This window comes from Equus asinus, chromosome 23 (genome assembly GCF_041296235.1).
Source record: "Equus asinus isolate D_3611 breed Donkey chromosome 23, EquAss-T2T_v2, whole genome shotgun sequence".
Lineage (NCBI taxonomy): Eukaryota > Metazoa > Chordata > Mammalia > Perissodactyla > Equidae > Equus > Equus asinus.
Window position 1 is genome coordinate 52462779 of NC_091812.1, and position 19584 is coordinate 52482362.

Consider the following 19584-nt stretch of genomic DNA (forward strand, 5'->3'; position numbering starts at 1 on the left):
ACTGCAACAGTTGTTGAACTTTTTGTATTTTTCCACATGAGCGTCTCTGCTTTATCTTTTTCAGCTGATTATAAATGAGAGAATTAAAAATATTTGTTAGTTGTAAAATTGGATACTCTCTTATTTTTCGTATACTTAAAGAAATAGACAACCTTCTAGCTTATTTATCTTTGCATCCTCAATACCTGACCCACTGTGTGCTACATGGTAGACCTTCAGTAAATGTGTGCTTCTAAGAATACAGAAGATCATTTTACCATCTCGACTTATTACAGAAAGACCTTTGTATAAATACCACAAATCTTGTTTTTATTTTTATTATTTCTTTTTAGATTGGTGACATTATCTTAGAGTGTTTGATTTAGAACTAGAGCAATTCTTTAGAAGCACAATTCTTCTGGTGCATGAAATCAAGGGTAAATATCCTGTGCCATGCAATTCTGTATCGCCTATCCATTCTGAGGTGTTGATAACCATGAAATAAGACACGTTTTAACTTCTTCCAATTTTTAAGAATTAAAAAATATAAGACATAAAACCAGCCATTTATCTCTTTAAAATAAAAGATTAACATAATCTAATAAGCATTTTATTTTATTTATTTTATTTATTTTTTTGTGGAAGATTAGATCTGAGCTAACATCTGCTGCCAATCCTCCTCTTTTTGCTGAGGAAGGCTGGTGCTGAGCTAACATCCGTGCCCATCTTCCTCTGCTTTATTTGTGGGACGCCTACCCAGCATGGCTTGCCAAGCGGTGCCAGGTCTGAACTTGGGTCCGAACTGGCAAACCCTGGGCCGCTAAAGCAGAACGTGCACACTTAACCGTTGTGCCACCAGGCCAGCCCTGCATTTTATATTTTTTTAGTGGTGTGTAGAAAGCAGGATCCTTTTCTAGTAGGCTATTGAATGTGATATTTAAAACCACTTATTTGTGTTCTCTTAGATTTAAAAAAAAATCAAATACTAGTTGTAAATTCTAATGTGCTTAAAATCCTGCTGCCCCTACCCCCAGAGAATGTGGGCGAAAAAAGAAAGAGTTAGGGTGCAGTCATGGGGGAGAAACAACACTGGTAATTTGAACAAAGAAAAACTTAATAAAAAGAATTATTAACTGGTAAAAGGTGTTTAATTACTAAAAGTTATAAAACAGACTCTAAGGAATATTGCAATAATAAATGCAGGGAGCAGCTGCTACTTCTAGAACTGGGGGTGAGTGTCCAATGAAGGGACTGGGGATCTAAGAGGATGTCCCCCACCAAGGCTGAGATGGGACCTTGTTACATAGAATGTGGCCATAGCCTGCTGGATGGTGAAGTTTGCTGCAGTGCCACAGGCCGGAGCTGGTCTGTGGGAAGCTATCTCCTGGGGTGCGAGTGGGCTGGCATTGGCAGAGCTGGTCCACAGGAAGCCACTTGCTGGGGTCTCCTGCATGTCCTTGGCAGCCGTGGTAGGAGAAATCCAAGAAGCACACAGGAACCTGAAGAAAAGCCCTTCCTCTACTGTGTCTTGTGGTACCTCTCCTGTACCCTCTATTAACAAGGCCTGCCATTGCACTAGAGGGCAAAAGAGAAATGTTGACAAGGTGTAGATATAATATCACAAAGTAGGCCAAAAAGGATGTATTTGGAGCTGAGAGATAATACCTTGATAGCTGGCACAGCCAGTAAGACAGAATCAGGCTTTTTTTGGAGAGGAATGAAGGTGGATGGATGAGATGAAGTGGCGAAGAGACTTAAGAGCTAAATTGCTCCAGTTGTGTACTAGGGCAAGATCCATCTCTGTAAAACTGTTGTAGTCAACGGAAAGATTTAGAGATATGTTCACTGACCTACGGTCTATCATGCAATTGTTTATTGGTATTTTTGGATATAGTACTTCATGCAAACTTAAAGAAGGTATCACGAACTTCATTACCTGATAATAAAGCAGTGTCAAGTAGGTTTTATTCAAAGTTGCTTTGAAATAGGATATAGTAAGCAGAAAGCATTTTGAATATTTCTCTCTCAAAAATGATAAAGTTTTCAATAGATTGTTCTTGACCTATTTATAGCTAAAATTAACATTTATTGAGGGGCTGGCCCCGTGGCTGAGTGGTTAAGTTCATGTGCTCTGCTTCAGTGGCCCAGGGTTTTGCTGGTTCGGATCCTGGGTGCGGCCATGGCACCACTCGTCAGGCCACGTTGAGGCGGTATCCCACGTGCCACAACTAGAAGGACCCACAACTAAGATATAACTATGTACTGGGGCTATTTGGGGAGAAAAAGCAGAAGGAAAAAAAGGAAAAAAAATTTAAAAACAAAAGAACAAAAAAACATTTATTGAGCATGTGCTCTATGTCAGGAGCTGTTATGTGGGTCATGCTGCTGTGTGGCCTTGGACTAGTGATTGAAGCTCTCTGGGCCCTGACAAAATGAGCAACAACGCATCTGCTTCATGAGTTTGTTTTTTGAGCATTTCTTATGTTCAGTCTCCATTTCTGAGTGCTTTGCTATATAATAAGTCATTTGATTTTACCCCAGACTCTTTGAAGTAGGTGATATTCTTGGTCTCATTTTATCAAAGAGGTAACTGAGGCAAAGAGAAGATAAATAACTTGCCAAGGGTCATGCAGTGGGAGCCTTATTTTTTTTCCGAATAGGTTTATTGAGATAAAATTCACATATATACACTTTACTCATTTAAAGTGTACAATTCAATGTGTTTTAGTATATTCACAGAGCTGTGTATCTATCACTGCAATTAATTGTAGAACACTTTTGTTACTCCAAAAAAGAAACTGTACTTCCTAAGTAATATTCCATTGCAAGGATATACCACATTTTTTATTTTTCCATTCATCTGTTGATGAACATTTGGGTTGTTTTCGCTTTTTGGCTATTATGAACAACGCTAATTATGAACATTCCTGTACAAATTTTTGTGTGGACATATGTTTTCATCTCTCTCGGGCAGATACTTAAAAGTGGAATTGCTAGATCATACGATAACTCTATGATTGTTTGAGGAGCTGCCAGACTCTTTTCCAAAGCGGTTGTACCATCTTACAGTCCCACCAGCTGTGCATGAGGCTACCAAGTTCTCCACTTCCTTGCCAACACTTGTTATTGTCTGTCCTTTTGCTTCTAGCCATTCTATTGGGTGTGAAGTGCTATTTCACTGTGGATTTGATTTGCATTTCCCTGATGATATTCTTATAATACTCATTTTACAAGTGAAGAAACTGACATTAGAGAGGTTAACTAACTTGCTCGCATTACACAGGTAGTGAAGGGCAGAGTTGAGATTCAGATTTTGGCTATTTGACTCGAGAGCCTACATCCTGTTGCTTCCACTTTGCTTTTTTTTTGGTGCACAGTAATTTTTCATCTTTGTGCTAAACTTGGGAGTAAATAATGGAGTTTCAAATTTACAATGAAACAGTAAATCAAGAGTAAGTTGAAGTAAACTGGTTTCTTAAAAGCTTTTGGTTGGAAGTTAAAAAGAGTGAGTAAGTCCTAGATCTTGTGCGTCTATCATTGTCTTCTGAATACCGTGGCTACTGAGGATGGTTGAGTTGTCTTTTGGTGATAATCAACCACTCCAAGCCCGTCAACTCTTGACCGGATTCTTCATAGAGGAATAGAGCAGAAAACCCTCTTGGGGCTTTATCTGGTCCAGTCTTCTGCTTCTGGTCTGGTGAGTGATTAAATCCCTTGTAGCAAAAACCTGTCCTACTTTTAAGTGTCTCTAGGTTTGAGTTTCCGGACTCCCTCTCCTGACCAAATCCTGGTCTCACTGTTGTTAAGCCTGTTTTAGTCACTATTATAGATGAGTGTTATTCTTTAAAGTTAATGAAAATCTGTGTTCACTTGTGCTCACAATTTCTTTTTCAGACATCTTTAGACAAAGAAGTACTATCAGATGTCTGTCTTATGTTAATACTTAATGTACCTGAACAGTTCTATTAAAATAAACCTTCTCAACTCTTTTACTTCTGTGAAAGATGTTTTACAACCATTTAATATTCATTTAAATGTTTTTTTCCTGTGGTTTCTTTTCTCTTTTATTTTCTATTGAGATGTAATTCACCTAACATGAACTTCTCTTTTATTTCTGAACACCTTTCTCCTCTAAAACACAGAGCCGACCAGCACTTTTGCAGGTCCTCTCCCGGGCTGTGGGGCCAGGATTTGGTAGCTGATGCTGAGAGAAAACCCTTGGTTGTATCCTTGCCCTGGGACTGTGCCAGTGGCAGCTGTCACTCATTGGGACAGAGGGCCCAGTCTGTGCTGTCTTGTTCAGCATTGTGCCTTTCCCCTGCTGCTCTAACGTTAGGCACACAAACAAAAAGCAGAGCCTAAACCTGGATATAGTACTTCAAGTAAAGTAGGATTGCTTTTCTGTTTCAATGTTGACTCTCACATGTCTGTGTAATGTTGCTGCTTTTTACTCAGTTTATGGTTCATGATGATTTCCAATTATGTTCTTTCACACTCATATCCACCAGTTTTATATGTCTCTTCTAAAGATGACAGTGATAATATTTCCCTGTATTTTGCAACTTTAGGTTCTATGCTACCTGCTTTATGATCTTGTCTCATTATCTACCTCAATAATCTTGGCAGGAAGGTAGTCATTATTTCCATTTTACAAATGAGAAAAGTAAGGCTCAGAGCTTGCATAGCAGCCAATAGCTGGCATGGCTGTGCTGAAGTTCTGGTCTTTTAAATCTCAAGTCCAATGCTGTTTGTCATTAGTCTAAAGATCTTGACTCTAGTCTTTAATGGATTTCATCTTGGGGAAAAAAGTGTTTTTAGAGAGCTAGAGCTAACATAAATTTAGGTACTATCTAATTTTTAAAATTTATAATTTCCATAATTTATAATACATTAAAATGGTTCAAAAATTTTAAGATGGTATGCAATGAGAAGTCTCCTTCTCACCCTTGATTCCGGTTGTCCAGTACCCACCGTCTCAAAGAGAAAATGAAGATTAGTGGTTATTAATTTCTTCTCTGTCTAGATACTTTTCTTTACATAGGTATGCAAATACAAATATATAGTCTCCTGCCATCTTCAAAAGAATAATTGGCAGCATTCCAGGCACATTCTCTGTATCTTCTGTTTTCATGTGGGAGATCTTTTCATATCGATAAAGATAGAGCTTCCTGGGGCCGGCCCCATGGCCGAGTGGTTAAGTTCCCGTGCTCTGCTTCAGTGGCCTGGGGCTTTGCTGGTTCAGGTCCTGGGCGCGGACATGGCATCGCTCATCAAGCCAAGCAGAGGCAGCATCCCACATGCCACAACTAGAAGGACCCAAAACTGAAAAATAGACAACTTTGTACCAGGGAGCTTTGGGAGAAAAAGGAAAAAACTAAAATCTTAAAAAAAAAAAAAAGAGCTTCCTCATTTGTTTTTACAGTGGCATTTACTTTCAAATAAATGTTATCTCCATTCTTAAGCATATACTCAAGATAACTGAACCCCTGTGTTCTCACAAAAACTTTTACAGGAATATTCATAGCAGCATTATTCGTAATAGCGAAGAAGTAGAAATAACCCCAATGTCTATTGCTTGTTGAATGGATAAACAAAATATGGTATATCCATACAAGGGAATATTATTTGACAATGAAAAGAAATGAAGTATTGATAGAATCTGCAACATGGAGGAACCTTGAAGATATGCCAAATGAAAGAAGCAAGTCATAAAAGACCACATATTGTGTGGTTTCTATTGTATGAAATAGCCAGAATAGAAACAGAAAGTAGATTTGTGGTTGCCAAGGGCTGGATAGGGGCATGGGGTCAGGGGGAATGAGGACCGACTTAATAGTTATGGGGTTTCCTTTTGGGGTGATGAAAATGTTCTAAAATTAGATAATGATGATGGTTACACAATTCTATGAAATATTAAAATCCACTGAGTTGTCAACTTTAAAAGGATGGATTTAATGGTATGTGAATTATATCTCAATAAAGCCATTATTAAAAAATTTTATAAAGCTTAACTTTTATTTCCTATCCTTTCAATTGTTATCCTTATCCATGTAAGTTAGTCTCCAATAACAGGACAGTTATGATCTAGAGATTTCTAATTTATCTCATCACACTCTAAATGAATTGAATTACTCTGTTAGCAGGCAGTATCTAATGCTTCCTTAATGTCTGTGGCTTCTCCTGAGCCGTAGGCATGCAGCTCACCTTGGCAGAGTTCCATCCATGCTCTGTCCCTGACTGCACTACTTCATTTCTGCGAGGAGCCATTTCTCAGATTGACTTAAGCGTAACATCTTCTTTGGGTATCATTTCAATTTAGAGCTGTCAGGCTATTTCTTATTGCAGAAGTTATTCACAATTATTAATGAATTCCCAGGCTCCAGCTGAACCAACTCTGTTCCTATTAACATACTGTCTGTTACAAAAATGAATTGTCCTCAGTCCAAGTCTGCCATCTGCCCAGGGTTGCTTCTTACCAGAGCCTGGAGCTGGGCAAATATAGTGGTCTTTTTTCCATCTTTCCTCTAACTGGTGAATACTTTTGTAGTGGTAATGGCTTTTTCCAAACTCTGTTGCCTCTGGTTCTTGTATGTTGATCCATTTTATTCTGCCTTAACTGGGAGCAAATGGTAAATATGAGGAAGAGTTGTAATAAACTGTTCTAGAGTTCCACCTAACAACTGTTTTCTTTTTTGTGTAATCCTATTAACTCAAATATGTGCAGAGAGATTTTTGGCAGGAATTGAACATTTTGTATTCATTTTGTTGGAAGGACTGATTTCTTACAATGATATATAACAAATGAATGTCAGAAATATATTTCTGACAAATGTATTTATCTCATTTATTCATGCCTTTTTTGTGCTTGTTTTTCAGCTCGCCTACAAGCTTGTGTTGCCCATAACCAGCATGTATGGTTCAATATTTACAGCCTGGAGAATCCTTAAAGTAATGAGGGAAGAGTCTGCGGCAAGAGACTGGTTGGCTGCAGTAGAATCATTGCTGCCCATTACTACAGTGATCCCTGGGCATGTTTTTCTTCTGCTGGCTCACCTCCTTGTGGAAGATAAAGGACAAAATCTTCACCAAATACTGAAGGTCACTACAGAATTAGCCCAAGCAGATTCCTCTCAGGTAAAACAAGAAAATAATGGAACAGTAACGGGGGTAAAAACTTAACTAATAGAATTGTAGATTTTTCTTATATTGTGGATGAAATTATGGTTTCATAATTTATGAAACTGTAGTATTTCATTTATTTACTCCGGTATCCTTATAAACATTATTTTTCATGTATGCCTTGAAATGGAAAACATTGGGAAGCACTAGATTGACCATCCGGGTTCATTTATTTATTCAATAAATGTTAAGAAGCAGTGGTATAAATTGAAGTCAGTATGTTGGATCTGTGTTGATTATTTCTTGGATAGTTTTGAAAGAAATGAGAAAACAGTGTAATTGGGCTGTTAAGATGAATTGTAGGGTGAAATGCTTAAATATAGTTAGCAAAATTCATGCATAAGCAAAGGCATTATCATTAATAAGAACTTAGAAGTGGAGTTATTTAAGTCCTTTGGAAAGGACAAAAGAAATGTCCTAGCAGTAGAAGATACTGTTCTTTTTTCCTCACTTTTCCTTATGAAGTGATCATATCATTTCATTCCACTGGCCTTTAGCTACAAGATAAAGCAGCCAAAAAGAAAGCACTGAATATTTGAAAAAGCAAGTTTTCTAATTGTGAGTAGATGCTTGGAGGACATTCAACTGGAACAAGTTAGGATTATAATCTATTGTTGGTCGAGCGTTTTCTATTTCTTTCTTTAAGTTGACAAGACTGCATGAAATGTATTCCTACTTCATGTGTGTTTGTCCTTTCTCACCTGATAGGAAGAAGCTATATTTTATTGAAGCAATCATTGGCTCAAATTCATGAGGGAGTTGATACTAAAGAAAAGTCTTAGATGACTCATAAGCAGAGGCTAGGTAACTAGGAAGATAGGAGTAGGAATTAAGAGGCTGTCTCCCACCTCTGTGTTGGTAGTCACTTAATCTCTGGAGTAGAGTTCGCTGGCCTGCAATACGCTTACCTAAGTATTGTGTTTGCGTGACACCTTGATTTATTGGATGAATCTTACTGTAACACCTTGTGAGAGAAAATATTTGAAAAGTTTGAAAGAGATGTGCCATTTATGAAGTATGTGTTGGTATGATTGTTATTATTAATTCTAAGATATTAATAGAAATTATTTTTAGCACTAATTAATAGGCAGTAATACAAATGATCAATATCAGCTAGTGATGCTATATTAGTGTTAATAATGGTAAGAAAATGTGCTTTTAAAAAATGTGATTATCTTATTTCTTACTTAACATGCAGTTTGAGGGCTCCCCTTTCCCCCTAAGGTGAATTTTCTTTTTTTTAATTATTATTATTATTATTATTATTTTTTAATTAATTAATTAATTTATTTTCGGATATACATCATATTTTGAATTCTGTGTAGATTACATCGTGTTCACCACCTGAAAACGAATTATAGTCCATCCCCTCACATGTGAGCCTAATCACCCCTTTTGCCCTCCCCGCTCCCCCTTCCCCTATGGTAACCACCAATCCAATCTCCAGTGCTATGTTTTTTTTCTGTCGTTTTTATCCCCTAAGGTGAATTTTCATCCTTAATCTTTTACCTGGTTCCCCTGGGGCATGCATTTTCCATTGGTTTAAGACATTTAAGGCCATGGAAGACTAATGGGTCTAAGTAGTTTGAAGGGAACTTGGCCTTGTGAGTACCATTTTAGAGTTAACTGGTTACAGATGATGACGTTAAAATAACTGGATAGTTACCCAAAGCCACAACAATGAATTGAAACTTGAAAGGAAGAATAAGAAACTTTTTTTTTTCATATCCACAAATGCTGTCAGCAGTTACTAATAATCCTTATGGTTTTCTTACCCAGACATCATGAGACTTAATTTACAGAAGATATAAGCCTAGGTCAGATAGTGCTCAGTGAAAGTTAAGTGCCTTTTATATTCTTGGAGGGAATGTCTTAGAGCATTCTGGGGAGAGATCCAAGAATGAGCATCCTGTGTGAATTCCCATGGAAGTCTTGAAAGTTTCAAACACATTGATTTAGTTTAGAGAGAGGTTTTCATATCATAGTCTGTGCTTATAATAAATGAGAGCACCATTTATTTCCTAAATTAGTGTTTTTCCTGGGAATAGCAGTTGATAGATTCATGTGCTTTTTGGTTATGTTTATATAACAGTTCCTGCCTTTCTGATAACTGTGAGTAATGTTATTTTCCCACATTTTGATGTAAATCATCAGCCTGCCCTCAGAGATGCCTGAATGACAATTGAAGCACATGGCTTCATGGCTCATATACAGTAATGTCCAGTTGGCCTTATTCTTTCCTCTTCAGAGAGCTGTTTCCTACCTCTGTGTTTTGTCCAGGATCTGGTCACATCTGGTGTGAAATCAGTGGTAGTGAATGTTAAATGCAGGCTCTATTGAGTTAATTAAGGGGTAATGTGGACCCTAGGCCTATATGAGGACATTTTCTGAACTTTATAGCTTTTTTTAAGGGCAATATCAAATCATATTTTGAACGCTTAGTCAATGATTGTGTACAGTTTGGAAATGTCTGAGACTGATATAACCCCCTTAAGAAGAGGTTAATAACACTTAATCAATAAGTATTGATTGATTCCTGTCTCCCTATTTTATATGAGCCTGGCACAGTGATATCTCACTTGTTAAGAACCACATCTGGCCTGTGATCTACACTGTGTGCCTCTAATACACACTTTATAGGTGAGAAGAAAGGGATATTACTCATCTCTTAAAACCTTTTCTAATATCTATTAGCTTAGCTATATTAACTATGTTACTAGCTAATTATTATAATATTTATAGTAATGATGTAATAGATTATAATTATTTAATATGTTAAATATACAATAATTTATTATATTAGCTATATTATTACCTATAGCTTCCCCATAGCTGTTGGTATCGAGATTTCTCCTAGTGAAGCATTATGTCCTAGAGAATAATAGGGGTGTTGGAGGAAGCTGTTTTCCACGTGGCTATGTAATTCTACAAAAGGCTTATATGAATTGTTAGATGCTTAAGGCTTTGTCTTATAAATATATGTAGAGAGAACACCTGACAAAAGATTATATTCTCTTTTGGAAATCAAGACTACTTGTTAGTAGTTTTAAAACCTGAGAAAATGTGTTTTCTTCTTATGTTTTTACCTATATTGTTAAGTTTATGGCACAATTAAATACTTAGGCATCTGAATTAAACATTAACTACAAAGATTAGTAATTTTTAAATAGATGTAGTTGGTTTAAAATGATATCTTACAGCTTAGTAGCTCAGCTTCAATGGAATAACTCTAAATACTATGTGTAGGGTATATCAGTTTCTTTTGGACTGATTTATAAAATGGGAATATGCCAAAGAGGAATTGTTTATAAACTTTGACTTTACAAAACCACAGGTTCCTTCTTAAAACCTACCCAATGAGGAGCTTAACAAATTAAGTTTTGTGAAATTCAATGCATCTTCTAAACCCTTGGTACTTGCTTAATTTTCTCCTGTTTGGAAGTGGGAAATAGAGTTGTGTTTTTTGTTTGTTTGTTTTATGTTTACTTGCATTTTGCAACTCTGAGGGCTTTTACTTCCTTTTTACATTTTGATTGTGAAGTCTAGCTAAAGTTCCTGCTTAATGTGAACAATTGTAATCTTTGATAATCTAATTTTATTCTTTCTAATGTTTTCAGGGCTTAATTTTTTCTTTTTATCAAAGTGTACACACTTTTTAGCAATTTGAAATCACTTATTTGGCTAGGTTCATGGCCCATGAGTTGCTGGTCTTTTAAAAGTCATGTATCATCAAGTAGTAAAAAGCTGACTTTCAGGGCAGAATCATGGGATGGTTCTACTCTCGGTCATAAGCCATATTTTAACATGGAAAATGAATAGGAAATGTGTGAAATTTAATGGTCTGTAAGTTACTGCTGTGAGAATAGAAGAAAATATATTCTATAAAAGAACTTACACAAAGAGTCCTGGGACCCTTTGCACTCTGTTCTATTGTCACTGAGTTCTGTGAATTGCTACCCCCTGAAGTCAGTCTGCTTCCTGTGTTCTTCACACCAGCAAAGAGAAGCCAGAATGTACAGTGCTTTTAATAAAGAGCTTTACAATAAGAAATGCTGTACTACTATTCCCTTGTAGGCATAGCATCGATTATGCCTAGAGCAAAATTGAGATGAGACTGTTGGCATGAGGCAATTAGACAAAGAGAAACCCAGACCAACATGCAGGGTCAAGTTACCGATTCAGTCCTGTGGTAGTATGTTTATTTCTTCTTTATAAAACCCACATAGATATCTGTATACTAAAAATGTTTTTAACTGGCATTTGACCCTTTTCATGTTTTTCTATTTTTTTGCATGAAGCCTAGAATTATACTCATGGAAGCAGTTCTCTGTCAATTTCTTGCCTTTCCTGGGTGTTCATATTGGGCTGAGTTTCTTCTGAGGAGTCTGCATATTATAAATTGCTTAAAATTCTCATTGAAGGAATTGTTTGTGATTTTCAGTTCAACCCTATATCACTGTGACATTCACTAGTTTACAAATATACCGAAACAAAAGCCATTTGTCTTGTTATGTCACTGAAGATGGAGTATCAGAAAGGATGGGAGTGGAGTTTGTTGAGGATGGGGCCCAGAAATGCATTTGTAACAGCATAGTCTCTCTGCTCCCAGTTGAATATCAGGTAGAAGTAGCTTTGTCTTCTGGCTGAAACTCTCTAAGGGAACTACCTACTTAGGATGGACTTCTAGTGTTGGTGAAGGACTCAGAGAGGAATCAGCAGATTTTGTGGTAACTTTGAATTTCATAACAGGCATAAGGAATTTTGCTCAAGGGGAAGATACACTGAAGTCCACCATTGCTAGAATAAAAGTTTTCTTATTCAGTCAGTGGATAGGGAAGGAAGAAAAGGTTATTGGTCCCCTGTCTACTTCCATCATGGCCAGACATCCTAAAGTGAAGCTGCTAGTTTACATTCCTTACCATTCATTTTTCAGCCCTTTCATAGTCAGCCCTTCGAATCAGAGGAGAGTCTTATTTAAGGAAACGTTTCTGTACATCTTCAGAGGCAATCCATGCCAGCTCCCTACAACCAACTTGGCCTTGATTCATAAATATAAATGGATAATCAAGGCTTACCAGACTTTTGAGAAAATTTAGCAGCATGACTAACCAGAGCATCTGTTTCCAGAAGAAAGAGAAGTCAGGGAGCAGAAGATAATGCAAAAATAATCTAAGTCATGAGAGATGTTGGAAAGGTATTATATATATGCCTGTGTATTATATACAAAAATACTGTTGTGAGAAAGGAGAAATTCAAGAACAAGAGATTTTAGAAATTAAAAATGTGATTGCCACAGTATATAAATGGCAGCTGGATTAGTAATTTATAGAATATTCAAGTGAAATTTTCAGAACATAGAACAAAAAAAAAAATGAAAGTTGAAAAAGTTAAGACATTGAGGGTCTGTTGTGGAGTTTTAACATCTTTCTACAGGAATTCCACTTGGAAGGAAAAGAGAAAATGAAGGAGAAAAACTTGAAACATGACAGAAAACTGTTTCCTGAGCTGAAAAAAGACACAAGGGTACAGACTGCTTGTACCCTTTGAAAGCCAAGCAGCATAAGTGAGAGTAGATCAATACCTAAATTTGTCCCCAGAACTTCAAGGATAAAGAGAAAGTCTAAGAGATTTCAGAGAAGAATGGGAAAAGAAAAACTTACTTAAAATTAGATTGACGTTAGATTTCTTTTCTTTTTTTTTAAAGATTTTATTTTTTTTCCTTTTCTCCCCAAAACCTCCAGGTACATAGTTGTATATTCTTAGTTGTGGCTCCTTCTAGTTGTGGTACGTGGGACGCCGCCTCAGCATGACTTGATGAGCGGTGCCATGTCCGCGCCTAGGTTTTTAAACGCGGAAACCCTGGGCTGCCTGCAGCAGAGCGTGCGAACTTAACTACTCAGCCACGGCGCCGGCCCCTGACCTTAGATTTCTTGCTAGCAGCACACTGGATACTGGAATACGTTGGAGTATTGTCTTCTAATTTCTTAGGGAAAATCGCTTTGAACCTGGCATATTTCTTCCCATTATTCTGCCTTTTAATGAGTGATGGTAATAAAGACTTTCTTAGCTGTGCAAGAGTTCAAGAACATTTCCTGCTTACTGATTTTATGGGGGGAAACCCCTCAAAGATATGTCCCAGCAAAACTGAAAATGAATCCAGGAAACCATAGAGAAGAAATGGTGAATAGTTGAATGGTGATCAAAATATCCAGTAAATCTTCTGGTTAATTTAAAATAATTGTTTATATAAAATATTGAAAAATAACTGCCTGGAACTAAAGACCAAGCTTTAAAACCTAGGAAGTGGTAGGGATAGATAATGGGAATGCACTAATGTGAAAAGTGAAAGCATGCTTCCGGTGGAATTTTGCTTGGAAACTGAGTGGTTCTTCATGTTAGTAGAAAAATAAGTTTAAATATGTGTTTAAACCCTTATTAATAACAATTAGTGATTTATAATTTCTAAGTGAGTAATATAACAAAAGGAGAAAAGAAATTAAACCTAAAAAGAGTGACAAATATTGACATAAAATAAGATGGTGGGAATAATTCAAAATATACCAGTTATTATGTAATAATTACTGCGAAATGAGTTCAATTCCCTTATCAAAAGAAAGCCTCATATTGGGTTAAAAAAATACAATTCTCTGCTGTTTCTAAGAGACAAACCTTAAAACAAGTGACACAAGTTGAAAATTAAATGGTGAACATGAAAAACTAGGTAGATCATTAGAAGAAGATTGTAAGAAGATACAAGATGTGGTTATATTGTTATCCAAGGTAGGTAATATAAAATCCTAGGTAAAAAGCCTTACACACGACAAAGAAGGGTATTTTATACTGACATAGGTAGAATCCCAAGTCAGATTGAATTTAGAAGCAGTTCCGTTGAAGTTAGGAATCAGCAAAAGTATGTCTGATGTTAATTTTACTCTTTCTGGAGGTCTTGTCATTATTAATTCAAGAAAAAGAAATAAAAGGTGTAAAAGTGTTATAAAGGCCAAACTCAAATCTCTAGTATTTACAGACAATTAGAAAATACAAGAGAATTCACTGAAAGCTGTTGCTTTTAAAAAGGATAAGAGAGTTCAATATGGTGACAGATGTAAGATCAGTGTGCAGAACCAATTGATTTTCTTTACAAAAACAATGAATTAGAAAATTGGCAGTTTTTGGGAGAAATCTAATTTATAAACAGCATAGAAACTATAAATTGAAATACTAGAAATGTACAAAAACTGTGATATAATTTATAAAACTTTAGCAAAATATGTATAATGGCTTCTGGTACAATACTTTATAAGTGAAATTCATGTTATAAATATTTATCATTGATTGATGTGAGGTTTAATGATTTATAAGACATTTAGTTTTGTTTTTTTCATTAATTACCTTTAATTGGTATATGGGTTTGATTCATTACCATAAGTTCACTGCAGAAAGATATTCAATTCATCAATTTCACATATAGTGCTGTAGGTCCAAAAGTAGAGTTTGTCATGTTTGCCAGCTTGATGGAATTGGCATTCTGAGCTCTGTCGAATACGTCGGTTACAGGGTTTTTGATAACCTGGCTAATGTTGGAATAAATTATTTCTTTTATTATTCTTAATTTCTAGTGCTAAATAAATTTAAATGTAGTCTACCCATTTGGAAGCTATACTATCTTCTTGAACAAAGTAATAGCTAATAAAAATAGCCAACATTTACTTCTGCTTATTGTATCCCGGTCACTATTGTAACCACTTTATTTGCATATATTAACTTACTCGTTGAATACTTGCAAACGGCTCTTTGAGGTTGTTAGCACTACTATTTAGGAACTGAAGCACAGAGTTTGATTACTTCCCCAAAGTCACACAGCTAGTAACTGGTGAAGTCAGGATTTGAACCCAGCACATATGGTTCCAGAGTCTGTGTTCTTACCCAGTATGCTATACTATCTCCCTACAGCTTTTAGTTAAAACAACAAAATTTTTTTGAGAGTAAACAAGGTTCACTAGCTTTACATTCTTTAGATTGGCCCACTCAGTTGTAGAGAAAAGTAAATGCTTAGAGAGGAACCTCAGCATTTGTTTGAAATCTGGCTACATCTTCAATCTCGTGTTATTACTTTTGCCTCCATTGTGCTAGCTTCCATTGCCCCTTCTATAAAATGGCAAATCCCATTTAGCCAGATATTTATACCTAAATAGAACACGTAGACACAGAGTCATGACTTTTGTAAGCACACATCAAAAGAAAGAGATTGAGAAGGTCCACAGGAGTCCGCATCAGCAAGCAGGCTTGTGATTGAAATTATTGCTTATCGGTCAACAGTTATTCTTTTATACTCCTTTGGTTATGGTGATCATAATCGGGAGATTCTGAAATCTAATCAAAGACAGGAATGTTTTTTAGTGAACAAAAAAGTAGGTTGTGGTAGTCCCGTTATTTCAATGTGAGAAAATTGCACCTTAGTTGTTAGGTTTGAAGCATTTAAAAGGTTTGGCAAGATAGACGGTTAATTTAGTATCTTGAAAGGGCATGAAAGAGTCAGTTATTCAATAAATAGTCCTGGAGAACCTCTTTGGGACACACATTTTAACTGGAACTTGGGATACAAAAACAGTTATTGGGAACTCACAGTGTATAGGAAAGACAGCAATATACAATCAGAATACCCAGTGATAAATGCTATGCTGCAGGGAAGCACAGGGTTGTATGAGCCCAAAAAGGAGCAGCTAAGTCATAATAGGAAGGCTGCCCAGAGTAGGTGATTCCTGAGCTAAGTCTTGCTGGACAAATGCAAGTTAAAAAAGAACATCCTTGAAACGAACTAGGAGAAGCACATTGCCTGTTTCTATTGTATATGAAGTGCTCCTTTTTACATATGACATTTATATGATCTTTGAATACTCTTGTTGGGCAAACAGTGGAATAAATTAATTTCTGGATGTCATGGAGTTGTTTCTTTACTTTGTGAACCATAGGTTCACTAGCAGTAATTTTCTCTTATATTTCAGATTTTATTTTCTTGTTGGGGAGTGAAAGAAAGCCATTGACACTTAGTTGCAATTATAGCTGCTATCTGATAGCTGTAATTGAGATGATGGGCCATGATTTGGTGGATTTGATGGGAAAGGTCTATTTCGGAATTCTTGAAGTTGGGCAGCTATGTTAGCTCCCTTAACCAGAAGTCTTGAGATTTATGCTGTCCCTTTCCTTTTTATCACACTAGACTTCTACCCACCAGTGACAATTGTTGAGTGTTTCATGATAGATTGTATAATAGACAATTTGGCAAGTTTTTAGGACAGTTTTTATAATGAAATTGAGCATCCTGAAATCAGTTTATTTCAAATAGGCAGACATGGTTACCAACTCATTGGAGCCAGAAAGGTAGTTAAGAAGTGACTTGGGCTGATTTCTGTGTCAGGCTTCCAGGGTATTGATTGAACTTTCAGAGATCTGTACCTGTCATCCTTGCTTATTAGCATTCTTGTGGTAGAGGATCACATCTGCATTTAAGAGAATTTGTGTATTTTTTTCTCTATCTAAAGAAAATGAGCATATAAAAATATATGTAAGCTGAATTTATCATATCCCAGAGTCAAACAGCACTAAAGAGAATGAGATGAATAAGGACAAATTAGCATTTTTTTTTTTTTAAGATTTTATTTTTTCCTTTTTCTCCCCAAAGCCCCCCGGTACATAGTTGTGTATTCTTTGTTGTGGGTTCTTCTAGTTGTGGCATGTGGGACGCTGCCTCAGCGTGGTCTGATGAGCAGTGCCATGTCCGCGCCCAGGATTCGAACTAACGAAACACTGGGCCGCCTGCAGCGGAGCACGTGAACTTAACCACTCGGCCACAGGGCCAGCCCCACAAATTAGCATTTTGAAGTGTCCTGTAGTTATCTTGAATGCAAGCTGTCTTCATAGGAAATTTTCAGTAGATTACAATTAGAATTCATAAAAAGAATTCCTCAAGACAGCAATATCATGCTTGTTTTTGCCTCCCAGTAACCTTGGGCAGTTCCTGGGCTTTGATATCTGTTTTGTTGCCTGATTGAATTAACACATAAATATATTAGATGTATGTACTTACTGTCCTGGAGCCAATAAACTGTTTTTCAGTATTGTCATGTGTTATCCAAACTAATGGAGGGAACAGTGTGGGGTCCAGGGACAGGGTTTAGGTTTGGTTAGATTACAGTAAAATCTTATTAAATGAAATCCTATTAATTTAGGATTCAGAGTAATTTGATATAGGCTGAGTTAAAACGTAAGCTGATGTTGAAGCTATTGTATTTAGGCAGTTTTGGTTTGCTCATTTGCATTAGTACAATGAATGTGCCAATTTAAAATGATCAAATTATTCATTAAGATGTATCAGCAGGGACTGGTACTTGGCAACACTTGGCTAATTAGTTTGTTACAGTATATACATGAAACTAATCAAATTTTATTTCTTTAACATTTTTCTCTAATCCAGTTTTGCCTATCTTCATTGTTTCCAATAGTCTGAATTATTATTAATGATAATTATACTGGTGGCATTTTACTCATGTGTATTTAGTTGTCAAATTGTATTCAGTTTTTAATGGTGCAACTTGATCTACATTAAGGGGAGTTGTCATTTAGCTTGAAATACTGTTTTTATTCTTGTTTTTATTAGGTCCCATTTTATTTATCAAGCATTTTCAAGGCATTGATTTAATTATTCAGTATGTATATGTATATATTGCAAACCTCTTACATGGCAGGTTCTGCTAATACTAAGATGAAAGGATGTAGTCTTTGTTGTCAGGAATCATAGAGCTTAGTGAGTTGACAGAGGCATTAAAAATTTCTGTTCAGTACTACATGGTAATTGCCATTGTGGCGGTGTGTAAGCATCCCGGGAACATATGTGAAGAGGCCCTCAAGTTTCCCTGATGCAGGGGGAAGGGAAGGCATTCTAGACAGGGTGAAGAGCATGTACAAAAGACACAAACGTATGGCAGGTCACAGCAGGATAACAAGACTGCAAGTAGTACTGTATTAAACTGGAATATTTAGAGTGAGGGAAATTGATCCTGAGTGGATACTGGGCAAATATTTGGAAGCAGGATCCTGAAGAGCCTTGCAGTTGGACAGAAGATGAGAATTTATCTAAAGTATTGAGGTAATCAGATATAGATGATAGAAAGTTATATACTAGGATATTAAAAGTTTTGGTGGTCCTTGAGATACCAAAATGAGTTTTGAGACAGAACACCCAGTAGAACTTGTAGAGTGGTAGGAATAAGCCTAGGTGTCTGAGTACTACTACAGTGTTTAAATTAACCCCTCACTCATTGAGGGTCCAGAAGTTAGGAAATGGGAAGATAGGTGAAAAGAAGGGTGAAGATTCTTGGAGAAAGTTGCTGGAGTGCTGAGTCCTACAAGTGCCAGCACTTTATCTCAAGCTAGTGACAGGGACTTCAGTGGAACCCCACCTCACCCCATCCAATTTGATGTGTATCCCTTGCAGTTGGAGTGAGATGTATATGGTAGATTGGTGACTGCCCAAAAAATCTAAAAGGGAGTGATGGGCTGACTAGCTGTCATGACAGTGGGAGTGACGAGGAGAGCACTGTAATGTAGGGATTGGCTTGCATGCTTAGAATTTCTCAAAGCTAAAGATGTGTTAGAATTTCCTGTGGACAAAAATGTGAGCAGCGTGGGCCAGAGGACTTCAGTGGAATTGTCTCATCTGAACTTACAGGTCTGCTTAAAGGGGAAGACAGGCCTCTGCTAAAAGAAGCAGGATTCCTAGAGGGGGTACAACAATCAAACCAGAAGAGAACATCTCAGCTGCATCAAAAGTCTAGAGAGAACTTAATGTTGCTGGTTTGGGCTGCGTGCCATGGAATGGTAGGAGGATCTCTTTGGGGCATGTGAGCTGTAAAGACACCCCAAGCTCTGCAGCAGAGGAGTGCTGATACTGCTCCTCAGAGTATCCTGCCCAGATTCAGAGATGGAAGGGGAAAGCCACGCCTATAAGCAACAATTAAAGGTAGTAAGTTTGAGGGAACCCCCGAGAATTCCTCCTACTTGTCACTACAGCCCTTTGCTGCAGAGATGCTGGATTTAATCTTCCTAATCTCATCAGCAAGGCAGTAAGAAATGTGTAGATGTTCTTAGGTTTAGGCTTCTGTGGGCATTGAATGATGCTGAACCATTGATTGTAGTAGAGATTGCCAGATGGTTAGTTTATTTCAAACCTTTTCTTTGGTTTCCTCTTTAAAATTTTTTGTTCTTTGCTGAGGTTTACAAATGGAGATCGCGAAATTCACTCTAGCTAAAGCTTTTCTCGGTAACATCATGTTGTCTTTTTAATGAATGGTGCATTGTTGAAATGTTGTGAAGCATAAAAGTAATTGCGATAAACAGTTATGCCCATTCTGTCCCTTTTCATGTTTT

General features: G+C 36.8%; 1 protein-coding gene and 1 non-coding gene across 10 annotated transcripts in view; both read left to right on the top strand.

Moving 5' to 3' along the window:
- FOCAD (focadhesin) overlaps positions 1-19584 on the top strand; it is a 269315-nt gene that overhangs the window by 89053 nt on the left and 160678 nt on the right. For all 9 annotated transcript variants that reach the window (XR_011497231.1, XR_011497230.1, XM_014845338.3 and 6 more), the window contains one exon: positions 6856-7113. Coding sequence is in view for 7 of the 9 variants with exons in the window: in XM_014845338.3 (XP_014700824.3) it covers positions 6856-7113 (258 nt within the window). In the remaining 2 variants the exon portion in view is untranslated. The remainder of the gene's footprint in view (positions 1-6855; positions 7114-19584) is intronic.
- Positions 4128-4256, top strand: LOC139041761 (small nucleolar RNA SNORA30/SNORA37 family). Its single transcript, XR_011497612.1, has one exon. It is a non-coding gene; the product is annotated as a small nucleolar RNA SNORA30/SNORA37 family (small nucleolar RNA).